Source organism: Orbicella faveolata, unplaced genomic scaffold (genome assembly GCF_042242905.1).
Source record: "Orbicella faveolata isolate gen_17 unplaced genomic scaffold, um_ofav_v1 contig_12, whole genome shotgun sequence".
Classification (NCBI taxonomy): domain Eukaryota; kingdom Metazoa; phylum Cnidaria; class Anthozoa; order Scleractinia; family Merulinidae; genus Orbicella; species Orbicella faveolata.
In genome coordinates, this window is record NW_028301539.1 from 27,790,001 (window position 1) to 27,802,500 (window position 12,500).

General features: G+C 38.2%; 2 protein-coding genes across 2 annotated transcripts in view; both read left to right on the forward strand.

Moving 5' to 3' along the window:
- Positions 1 to 1,607, forward strand: part of LOC110049362 (uncharacterized) — a 7,198-nt gene extending 5,591 nt beyond the window's left edge. The window contains exon 6 of the mRNA XM_020755151.2: positions 701 to 1,607. Within this exon, the coding sequence (XP_020610810.2) occupies positions 701 to 939 (239 nt within the window). The 3' untranslated portion in view covers positions 940 to 1,607. The remainder of the gene's footprint in view (positions 1 to 700) is intronic.
- A 3,891-nt stretch (positions 1,608 to 5,498) lies between these two features.
- LOC110049425 (uncharacterized) overlaps positions 5,499 to 12,500 on the forward strand; it is an 11,747-nt gene continuing 4,745 nt past the window's right edge. Inside the window, exon 1 of the mRNA XM_020755219.2 lies at positions 5,499 to 5,579. The gene's annotated coding sequence lies outside the window, so the exon portion shown is untranslated. The remainder of the gene's footprint in view (positions 5,580 to 12,500) is intronic.

A 12,500-nucleotide genomic window follows, 5' to 3' on the forward strand; every position in this document is an offset into this window, starting at 1 on the left:
TTGGCAGTGATATGAACACACCCCTTTTCCAAGCAATCATACCAGAATTCGGGCACAAAGACCGTGCCGGGGTACGAGGTCTCGTCCCTGTACTCGGGCACTAAATGGTACTTGGGTGCTTGCAGTGCCAGTGTCTGGACATAACACTTTTTTTGTGCCGGTGCCCGGGCAACAGTGTTCGGGCACCAAGTGTGAGCACAGCCATAGTTTATAGTTCCTTTGCAGTAGTTAAAACATAGGAGAATTTTCCGCAATCTTAACGGATCATCTTTCCTGTGAGCCAGCTTTCTGGAGTTTGACAGCTGAACCTGCTTGATCACATACCCACAATTATACAAAAAAACATCTCTTCTGTTTCAAAATCGCTCTCTTGATTCCGTTTTCCTTCTTTGCCATCACTGTTTGGAGCATATTAAGCCCGGTTCAAATGCCGTACTTCACATGAGCCGAATCGAATGCTAATGAGGGATAACAAAGGATTTTTCTCATTTGGATTCGATTCGGCTCATGTGAAGTACGGCGTCTGAACTTGGCCTTAGACTAATAGAGGAAAAATAAACAATGAAAACAAGAAGCACAAGTTAATACGTCCTTTCCAGAAAAGAATGAAAGTCTTTCTTTTTTAAATCTAGTTCTGTGTGAATATTCAATAAACCTTATAATCTGTTAATCTGTTCATTCGCTTTTTATTTTCTTTCAGAGAGAAGAAGATCTTTGTTTCTTCTCGTGGAAAAGGACACAGCTTTAGTTGGTCACGTGATGTCGTCACTCACTGTTGGCAACATGGAATGTTCATTGTACTGTGCACGTGACAAAACCTGCCAATCATACAACTACTTCAAAGAACAAGGCATCTGTGAATTGAATAACGAAACAAGCGCAAACAACGCGAAAAGACTGGTACCCAGCATGGCTGTGGAGTACTACGAGAAAATATAACTGCAACTGTCCTTTCAGGAGTAAACAGCAACCAAAAACTGGCAAGCAAAAACTCCAATCACTAGCCCTTATATGGAAACAGATGATTACCAGCTGTGTACTCAGCTGTCTGGGGCGTATGTTCAGGGCCTGGTTGCTCAAAGCAAGACTCGCTTCCACTCCCCCACCGAGCCAGGAAATAAGCAGAAGCCCATCAACGGAGTTTCCCTAAGCCTCTCTATCAAAGCGAGGCCTGTAGTAGCTTGTTCCAGGCTTTCGGTCAGTGGGGACGATCGAAAAAGCGGGTGACGAGCGGAGTCTGGGAGAGAAAAGCCTGGTGCACAACCATTCATATGGAAATGAATTGAATTTGCATGTGAATGAAATCTCATTTTTGTATGAAAGGATGGGCACCAAGACTCGCTTTAAGGAAGAGGCTAAAGGTAATTCGGAAATGGCCTATTGTCCGGTAACTCAGCTGAGAGCAATTCTAAGCGCGCTTTTCGCTGCGTTAGCTGTAAGTTCAGAAGAGTTTGCAAAACAAGTTCAACCGACTAACAAGGGAACAAAGTTTACAAACTTATGAGTTCATCTGTTTTTTTCGTCATCGAAAGCTTCAGGTTTCATGTAATCATATGTACAATCATAGGTCTGTAGTGAAATTAAAGGTGATATGAACTTTAAAGAAATTGTCTGTTTTACAGATGTTTATGATAGACAAGCTAGGAAAAGAATAAAGGATTTGAAAAAAAATTAGGAAGCCAAAAATTAGGAAGCCAGCCTCATCCCAAGCTCGTTCCCAGGGTGCTTTTTCCCTTCAAATGTAGGAAGGGGCACATTTAAAGAAAAAAGCGCTTGAGCCTGATCCTAGACTGCTCTATCGTGTTGGTAGCCTGTCTCATTCACTTTCTTTCTCCATTCCTCCCGGCTCCATTCTCGTCATTCTTCATGTACAAAGCCACCAAGGACACCCTCCCGAAAGTGTGGTTTACACATCTAGGTAACTCCAAAATGCAAGTTCGTCACCCTAACAAACCGTGATAACTCAAGCATAAATAACCTCCAATTACAGACTCCTCTCGCCACTTTCCTTCTCGCGAAAGCCGAGCTCCTATTCGCAGGCTAACAGATAGAGTCCACTCTTAAACAAACAGATTTCGTGTTGCTGTGTGTCTGTTGAGTTATTGTTCACAGATGACGCCAAAATGCGGTAAGAACAAAGAAGTGACAGACGAGGCGATAGCCGAGTGTGTCACTGATCAGTTCTTACCACATTTTGACGTCTTCCGTGATCTATTATCTATTCGCGGTATCATAGAATCCTTTCTTTTAAATAATAAAGAGAAAGGAACAACATTGTCAGTGTCGTCATCTATGCGTCGTCTTCCAATTGATCAAAAGAATCAATCGAAATACGAGAATAATTCGGCGTATTATATAAAGGCAGGTTTGTTGCCACAGGGGAGCCCACAGGGGACGAAGAGGACTAAGTAAGGTTTTCACAAGCGCAAAAGCAACATATGCAGACTCCGTAAGACGTTGCTAGGTAACACCTTCTAGACTCTTTTTGTTATGAATTTTCCAAACTAGAAGCGCAAACTACAAAACTCCAAAAGTCCACCTAGAGGCCAACCTAGAGGTCGCCAAGAGATCTTTTTATTTTACTGGTACGATGGAATTTAACAGTCTTCCTCGCCATATTAAATCAGAGGAATCCTTCATTGAATTCTCAAGGGACACTAAAGACTTTTTCCTTAAATAGATGGTAAGCTTTATGTGTAAATGCATACTTCTTTTATATATTTTTGGCCCTGTGACAATTTTCTTAGTGAATTTTTACCTTTTAGACCTTTTGTATTTTTACTTATGTACTTTAATAACAAGGCCTCCTTTTGATGCCAGTGTTTATTACACTGACGGGGTTATCCTGTATAAATATTATCATTATTATTATTATTATTATTATTATTATTATTATTATTATCATTATTATTAAATTATAATCGTCTTACTGCGTCCGCTTATGTCGGCATATTCTTCACAAACCTCTGAAGGTTGTTTTTCACGTGTTCTCCTGTGCTTACAGTTATCGCCCGTCCGTGTCGTTATCCCTCTGACAGCTTAAAGCGGTCAGTGTAACATGCAGCTTGTCGACTGGGGACCGGGGCTGAAATACAGACTGCAGACGTTTTAAGTATTTATCGTACTTTTTATTTCCACTATCGAGTGCTGACCGTAAACAGGGTTATTCAGGGGAATCGTGGTAAAGTCTGCACTCCGGTTAGTCTGAACATATCTCAGGTTAGACAAAATAACCCTCCGGTTATCCTGTTTACGTTTGAAATGGTAACACGCTTCAGTTAAAAAGTCTAGCCTGCAATTTACCCCCGATCAGCCCGCAGTCTGCAGTCTACGTTTTATGCTGACCGCCCTGTAATGCCCTTACTTTATGCCGCGTGAACGAGTTACACTGTTTATTCACGCATGTTGTTCAAAAAACAAATGTTAAACTATATCTTCTCATAGTTAACAATGTGCAATTTCCAATTCCTAGCCTTTTCAGTCTTTTATCTATATAACTGCAAGATTAACCTCACGCGTAACTAAAAGTGGCGACACTCCAACAAAACCTTAGCGCGCATTTGTGTCTCAGAAAGAGTGACAAAAATATATAAGTTACCAGGCAGGAGGTAGGGCAAAAAGCGTAACTAACACTGAGCGCTGGCAAGAAAACTAATATAACTTTTGAAAACGCGCGGTCACCCCTACTTTTTATCTTACAAAATGAAAGTGGTAGGCCCGTTGAACATATGGTTAATTTTTTGTCGTGCGCAAAAGTTATTTTTACAATAACTGTCTAATTTCTCGCGCGCTGATTAACTCATTTTTATCATCAATAAGGGCACAGACGGATAAAATTTTAACTGATGCAAGCTTTCAAGTTCAACCTTCAGCTGTCAAACTGTCAACTTTTTAACTAATGAGATTTTATGGACTTTTTTCAGTAGCCAATCAAAAAGCGAAAGAAGCTATTGATAATGCGCCATTTTGAATAAACTTCACTTAAGGTCCGGTAATACGGGTAACATTTTTCTTCAAATTGTCTCGCAACTTTGTTGCTGTGCAAGTCGAAACCCTCTATTGCGCCTATTACCACGTTTGTGACCAACTTGTCTCGCAGCAAAATACAGTGTTGCAAGTCTGCGGAATTCTTCGCGTAAAATCGGTCAATCGTGTGTAAATAAAGATGGCGCCTTCTTTCATATAATTTAGCGTTTCCACGAACTTCCACTTCGACTTCTGACCGTCATTTTCTTCTCAATTTTCCGTGCCAGCGAAGTTCTCTCAGTATGAAGCTCAGTGAAGTTTCAGATAGCTAGGCGAAAAGTTGTATTTTTGCGACAGTTCTTCCAGGCCTTTTGCCTTTTTTCCTGCTTGTTTTGAAGGGACTAACAAGGTGTCCCAACGACTATGATAGCCCCCGAGGTCTTTGTACAGGGCAAATTTATGACTTTCCGAGAGTTACTTGCCTACTTCGACTGTCCGACGCTCGTCTTGAGCGTCCGCCATGTTTGTATTGTTTGCTGTGTTGAATTCAAATTTGTTGTGAGACAAGTTGTAGCTTCAGGGGTAATACGAGCAGCAAAACTAAAATTTGTTGCAGAAAGTAGAACTCGAGTCTACTTTGCGCAACATGTTCCCTCAACTTGCAACACTGTATTTTGCTGCGAGACAAATTGGTCACAAACGTGGTAATACGCGCAACAATATGTTTCAACTTGCAATGCAACAATGTTGCGAGACAAGTCGAAGAAAAATGTTGCCCGTATTACGGACCTTTATCTTTGTTTACGGCAAGTTTACGGCGTATTTTCCCCCCATTTATTCCCGGCATTTGACCATTTTGCAAAAAACAAATTGACGTCAGTTTTTTATGCGTCAAAGTTTACTGCGGATCCACTCGCCTGCGGCTCGTGGTTCCACAGGCACTTTGACAATGTTATGACGCAATTTATCATCAATAAGAGGACAGTCGCATAAAAAACTGACGTCAATTTGTTAATTAGTTTATATTTGTTGCAAACGAGAGGATAGCTTTCATGTTTCACGAACGGAAATGACACAGTTGTAGTTGATATGTCACCATTCGTTACATATTGTTAAGCATTTCAGAATTTTTGTTGATTTTGCTTATGTGAAGTCAAGTTCAAAGGAAATCCGTGAAGATAATTTTTGTTTTGTTTGTTTCGAAAAATGATGACGTCAGCACCTTTTCTCACATTGACGCCTTTATCTCCGAAATATGCAAGGTTATCCCAGAATTTCTTTATGGATTCTAATAGCCCTCGCTAGGATATTCTCTTCCCGCATAGTCATAAGCCAGGCAAAATACCTTTGCAATTAGGAGGCACCGTCCGTAAATGATCCATCTCCCACTCCATTTTCCTTGTCCACATTCCATACCTTTCCTCAACCTCGTTCCCAGGCTCTCTTTTCGATCAAGGGAAGCAGAGAAGAGAGAGCCAGAGAACGAGGAACTTTGTTGTCCCTTACTGGCCTGGTTACCTAGCGCTAAAAGATACAAACAGTTGCTCAGTCGTGCCAAAGAAGGAACAAGAAAGATTTCGAGGAAATTCAAAAGCACCTGAAAAGATTAACGAGTAAGTGATTTTTCGCTTTTGGTCAGTGAGGATGATGTAGTTTATAGTGAACAGAATTCCCGATCCTTCGACTTGATCTGACCCTCTTTTGTTCCGGTATCAAGACAGTAAATCAACATACATAGTGTTATGTTACAGTGTACATTGAGAATAGTGAGCATAATGTTACAATTTTTTGTGAAAATTGCGAAAGCCCCGAGTTGAGCCATGTATCATTGTTTGACTCTTTTGCAACTGGGCCGTGTGAGAAGCACCAAAGCAACATTGTGGTGAAATACCCCTGGGTGGATTGATTTCCTTCCACCAAGCTGAAGTTGTCTTCCAATTAACTGCCAATTCGCCATCTACCAATTCGACCGGCTGAAACTGTCTGCCAATTCGATTTAAAATTCAGTAGTGGAAATTAGAACATAAAATCATTTAAATATCTTTACCAATTGCTCAAAAACAATTTCTAGCTGCATTCAAAGCTATTAATTTGCGCCAAACGCTCACGTAAATTTGTAAAAAGATGCGGTAAATATCCTTTGTTCAGGAGTGAATAACTCGTTGCGTGACTTTTCAATTGACACCAACGTGGTATCCTTTTAAAGCTTACCATCTTATTAGTCCATCTCAACGGTTTCTACACCCATCTCAACGCAATTACTATCGAAAAATTTCACCCGAACATCGTGCTTTCATAACATACACACTTGTACTGGCTTTTCCGGAAGTGAATAACTCGTCACGTGACTTTTCAATTGACACCAATTTGGTATCATTTTAAAGCTTATCGTATTGTAAGTCCATCTCAATGGCTTCTACACCCATCTCAATGCAATTACTATCGAAAACTTTCACCCAAACATCGTGCTTTAATAACACACACGCTTGTACTGGCTTTTCCAGAAGCGAATAACTTGTCACGTGACTTTTCAATTGACAGCAACTTGGTATCATTTTAAAGCTTACCATGCTATTAGTTCATCTCAATGGCTTCTACACCCATCTCAATGCAATTACTATCGAAAAATTCCACCCGAACATCGTACTTTAATAACATACACACTTGTACTGGCTTTTCCGGAAGTGAATAACTCGTCACGTGACTTTTCAATTGACACTGACTTGGTATTATTTTAAAGCTTTCCGTCTGATTAGTTCATCTCAACGGCTTCTACACCCATCTCAATGCAATTACTATCGAAAACTTTCACCCGAACATCGTGCTTTAATAACTTACACACTTGTACTGGCTTTTCCGGAAGTGAATAACTCGTCATGTGACTTTTCAATTGACACCACCTTGGTATTACTGTAAACCTTACCATCTCATTAGTCTGTCTGAATGGCTTTTACACCCATTTTAATGGGCTTTCTAAAACACCGACATAACTTTTATTGGTCAGCGGTGTATTTTTGCATTTTTTTAATGTCAGTAAGAATAAAAATTATTGGAAAGAAAACAGAAAGGCAGAGTAGGTTCTGATTACAACCATTGAGCGCGCGTTAGATGCAACTAAACACCGTTAAATAGGGGAATCAATTTGAGGTTTTCCTTTCGAACGGAACAGTCTCTTGGGTGTAGGCTGTTTACGATTGCTTCTTCTCTGAACCTTGGCAAGCTCCCTTCTCTGTACATTGAGAATAGTGAGCATAATGTTGTAATTTTTTGTGAAAGTCCCGACTTGAGCCATGTATCATTGTTTGACTCTTTTGCAACTGGGCCGTGTGAGAAGCACCAAAGCAACATTGTGGTGAAATGCCCCTGGGTGGATTGATTTCCTTCCCCCCCTGGGCTGAGAAAAAAAATTAATTCGAACTTCCCTACCCCAGGGATTATGTTGTGGGCAAATGTCCTGCAGTTGCCCTGAATGATGTCATTTTGCTTTTATGGTGGCTCCCTATAGTTTTACGATTGCATGCATGCATAGGATGAAAGCTCAATTAATCTGCGCGCACTCAAAGGAAAGCATCAGTGTTTTTCGATTTTTATGATGTCAAGATGAGCACAAAAAGCAAAACTGACAGTGAATTTTCTCGCGTTTCCTTTGGTGAATTTTTTTTAAAATTTGGATTGGTTGTAACCACACACAACTCCAGTAAAGTACCCTATTTTTGTTAAAATCTGTCAGAGCTAATCTAATATATTTAGAAGAATGACAAATTATTGAATACTGGAAAAACCGTCTGAACAACCGTGACTTTTTACCAACTCAAACTGTCAGGCAATATCATTTCCATGATGTGGCAAAGTGTGAAAAAAATTCACTGAAGGAAAATATAAATATTAGGGAGTTTAGACCAAAGTGAGGAATATAGTATCTGCCTGTCATTAGATGAGGTGTTGCTATAGTAATGGCCTTAATCCAAAAATTGACAACCAAAAAATAAGCCCTATTTTAAGAGTGATTTTCTGAGAGGGTTGTGAATCGGAAGACAGTCACGAAAAATCGATTTTTCTTGTATTTCGCCAAAACATACCTTTGGGTTAACTTATTCAGGGAAAAATAGTTTAAAGTTCCAACGATTTATTTTACGGCCAAAATTTAAGAAAGGTCGAAATTTGCATATAATGGCGGTTTTCGCGGCTTAAAATGAGGCAATTGGATATGAGAAACTAATTTGCTACAGTTTGAAGCGTATATTCTATCATATTTTTAAAGGACTCTCGACTGAGCAAGACGATGAAAACAGCCAGGACTATGTGTGCCACTCAGTGTCTCATCTCAAATATTAACTTGGTCGACCTTGTCAAATTTTATGGCTGTTTATGCTCGCTGTTTTATTGGAAATATTTTACAGAACAGCTCACAAGGACACTGGGAAGTTAAAATCTTTGCTATAGCAGCAGAAGGAACGTAAGTAATGGTGAGTCGTTGTTTCCTGTTTTAAACCGTTGACGTCCAAAGAATAACCTTGTGATTTGCATAAAATAGAACTCGCTTACATGCCGTAACATTTTATTTTACTGATGGAGAACATTTTAATTCCCAGAGCTATAACTTTTCGGGTGAAAAAAACAATAACCAAGGTTTCCTAAAATGTAGATATTTTGTCCAAATGATATATACCAGAGGCCATTTATACTAGTCAAAGTTGGCCTTTATTTGTTCCTTGCCAAGAGACATTAATGGCGGCTGTACTAAATACCCTTCGTTACAAAGCTACAAACAAAACTTCAAGAAACTTATTACGCGATTTTAAAGTATGAGAATGAAATAATATTTGTGCTAAGTTTTGTTTTCATAGGATTGTTTTTACGCCCCCGCTGTTTTCATAAAGAAGCGTGAAATTCTGAACATTTTAAGGTGGCTCCATAGGGTAATCATTTATGGCGTTGCGCGCGCAAGTGTTATGTTTTGAATGCTGTTTTTGCATTCGTATTTACACCCAGTCCTCTCAAACTAATTACATGTAATAAGCAATGATTAAATAGTGTTTTACCATCATCTCTGTTAAAATTATTGGTTTTAGTATTGAATTAGAAATGCCCAAACAAATATGTTTTTTTACTTTTTTATCACTTTACTTGTGATTTTCTTGAATTTCCTTTGGTGAAATCTTCCAAAATTTCCACAGCATATCGCTTCCTGCGGGACACGAATTTTAAACACGAAAAACGTAGGGTTTGTAAAGGTAGGTTTTTCGATTTTTGCAAATTTACGTCTTTTACCGCTGCGAAAAAACTGGTCTTATAGATTTCCCTGAAAAACGAGTTCTGACTAAAGTAAAATATTTACTACCAATCTGCCAAGTTTTACGAAATTTCACTGAAGGAAATGCGAGAAAATTCACCGTCAGTTATGCTCATGTTGAAAGTTTTTCTTCAAGTGCACGCAGATTACTCGAGCTTTCGTCCTCAGTGCGCGTGCGATCGTAAAACTATAGGGAGCCGCCTTAAGGTGGCTCCCTATAGTTTTACGATCGCATGAGCGCTGAGGAAGTAATCTGTGCGCGCTCAAAGGAAAACGTGAGTGTTTTTCGATATTTTATTACGTCAACATGAGCGCAAAAAGCAAAACTGAAAGTAAATTTTGTTGCGTTTCCTTCTGTGAAATTCTGTTAAATTTGGCAGATTGGTAGTAAATATTTTATTTTAGTTGGAGCTCGTTTTTCAGGGAAATCTATAAGGCCAGATTTTTTGCAGCGGTAAAAGACATAAATTTGAAAATATCAAAAAAACTGCCTTTACAAACCCCACTTTTTTCGTGTTTAAAATTTGTATCCCACTGGAAGCGATGTGATGTAAAAATTTTGGAAGATTTCACTGAAGGAAATTCATGAAAATCACAAATAAAGCCATAAAAACAGTAAAAAACACATTTGTTTGAGCATTTAAAATTCAAGACTAAATCCCAAAATTTTAACAAAGATGATAGCAAAATACTATTTAATCATTGCTTATTATATGTAATAAGTTTGAGAGGACTAGGTGTGAAAGCGAATGCAAAAACAACATTCAAAACATAACACTTGCGCGGGCAACGCCATAAATGATTACCCTATGGAGACACCTTAAGCCGCGAAAACCGCCATTACATGCAAATTTCGACCTTTCTTAAATTTTGGCCGTAAAATAAATTGTTGGGACTTTAAACTATTTTTCCATGAATAAGCTCACCAAAAGGTATGTTTTGGCGAAATAAAAGAAAAATCGATTTTTCGTGACTGTCTTCCAATTCTCGACACTCTCAGATCACTCTTAACAGTACCCATATCGGTAAATCTCTACAAGGAAAACTTTAATAAAGTTTCCTTTTCTAACTTGCACTCCATAGGGAGGGTAGTCGTTAATACTCTAGGGAGCCACCTTAAGTTGTTTTGCCCATAAGTCAGTTCTGGCTTACACTGAAGTAGATTCTCCTACACATTAAGTCAAATGGCCAATGCATCTTGAGTCAATGTGCTAACATAAATAGAGAGAACCAATAGGTATTGACTTTCAAGAAATTCATTTACATGTAGTCCGCAAAAACTGATGAAACACAGCTAACATCACCCAACACTGAACCGAACTCTGCCATAATCTCTGTGTCAATTAAAGCATGAGTTGTGTTTAAAGTTACTAATTTAAGTGTTGAACTTTCAATTTCATTCCAGTGAAGCAATTTTTCTTACAACTCATCCAGAGTAAAATGGACACATCTTTTCAAACTTTTATCTCAGTAAATTCAATGTGACTAAAGCTTGATGTACAAATGCCTAGGTTCCTTTACATTTACTTGTGAAAACTAAATGCCAATACACTGTAATTGCCACATGAACACATTCTTTGTTGACTATGTAAATGTCTTACATGTAAGCTTTTATTAGTTTGTGAAATGAGCATGTTCACAAATCGATTTAAGGTGTGTAGGCCAATGGACTTGAGTGTAGGCAAATCAGCTTGAGTGGTATAGGATAAATGGCGATACGAGACCAGTTTGAAAAACTGATCTCGAACATCACCATATACTATGATAGTACTCACAATAATATGGAAACTATATGTTTTTCCATTTTCTGGTAACTGCTTTATGATGGGCTTAAAAGGCACGGCTCCACGTCATGATTTACATAGTGGGATTAACATAATAATAATAATAATAATAATAATAATAATAATGATCATAATAATAATAATAATATTCACAGAAACAATTTGCATAGCATGAGATTCACAGAAACAGGGATTTTTCCCTAATTTAAATTCAGTTTTTGAACCAATCAAAACACTCACATTTTTACTTCACAAATTGTGAAATTTTTTTATTATTAAAACTACGGCTGCATACGTGTATGCACACGAACAATTATTGCGTCTGTGTTTTTATGTTTTAGTCCATTACTAAAACAATTATTTGCCTCAGGCTCAGTGAACATTGGTGAATATACATCTTGACTTCATCTCGGTTAATATTCACCAATGTTCACTTCACCTTTGGTTAATTAAAGTGGATCAACATTCCACCGTATGTGAACTTTAAATGCTCTTAATTTCAAAGTAGCTGTTTTGGGTACCCAAAAACTTGCCTTTTGTCCATTTTCTGTGAAATTTGGTGTGTAATACCCAGACACTGCATTCTGTGATCACTATGGAGGGACATCTGATGCAATGTAGTATCATTTACTTTTTCGGAGTGGCAGCACCAGCAAATTTTACTTCCTAGGATCTCAGTTCCAATTGAGGGCTGTATGTAAAAGTGCGAGTTATTTTGTCAAATTGGGGCCAAATTCTGAGCATTGTGAAGTGCTCAAGTTTTGAAACAAACTGTCACAAGTTATAAGCAAAAAATGAAGGCCATAGTATGAAAAGAGGACAAAATAATTTCTTCTCCCTCTGTCTTCCTCCTGTTTCCCCCATTTTTCTTTTACGAGTTGTGATAATTCACTGGAGAACCTTAATACAGTTTATTTCTCAAAGTAGACCTGTTCACAGATGTTCACGCAAAATCACAATTTTCTGTATTTTTCATTTAAACAGACAAAGACCTTGATGGATCAATTTATCACACCAAATTTATTGTACCAGCAAAGTTTGATAAGAGTCTGTGCCAAACTCGTGCAAATATAGGACTCCAAACTTACCAAATTCTTCAAAGAATTGTATGCCAGGGGGCAATTGCCCTGGCGTACACTTTTTTGTAAAATTTGGCAACTTTGAGTTTCCATAATTTTTTTCGTGAATTTGCAACAGATTCGTATTACACTTTGTAGGTGTACGAAATTTGGTAAAATAAATCAAGTGATGAAGGTGTTTTTGGTTCATTGACTTCTGCAAAAAAGTACTATTTGGATGCAATTTGTTACAATGGTTGTGCATACAACCCTTAAGTTACTGTCTATCTATTATCATTAATGTTTTAGGCAAGTTCAGTGGAATATCTGGACAAAATCATAGGAAGCACAACCTCAAATTTAGTTCATAATATTTAAAAGTTCATTATTAACTGAAAC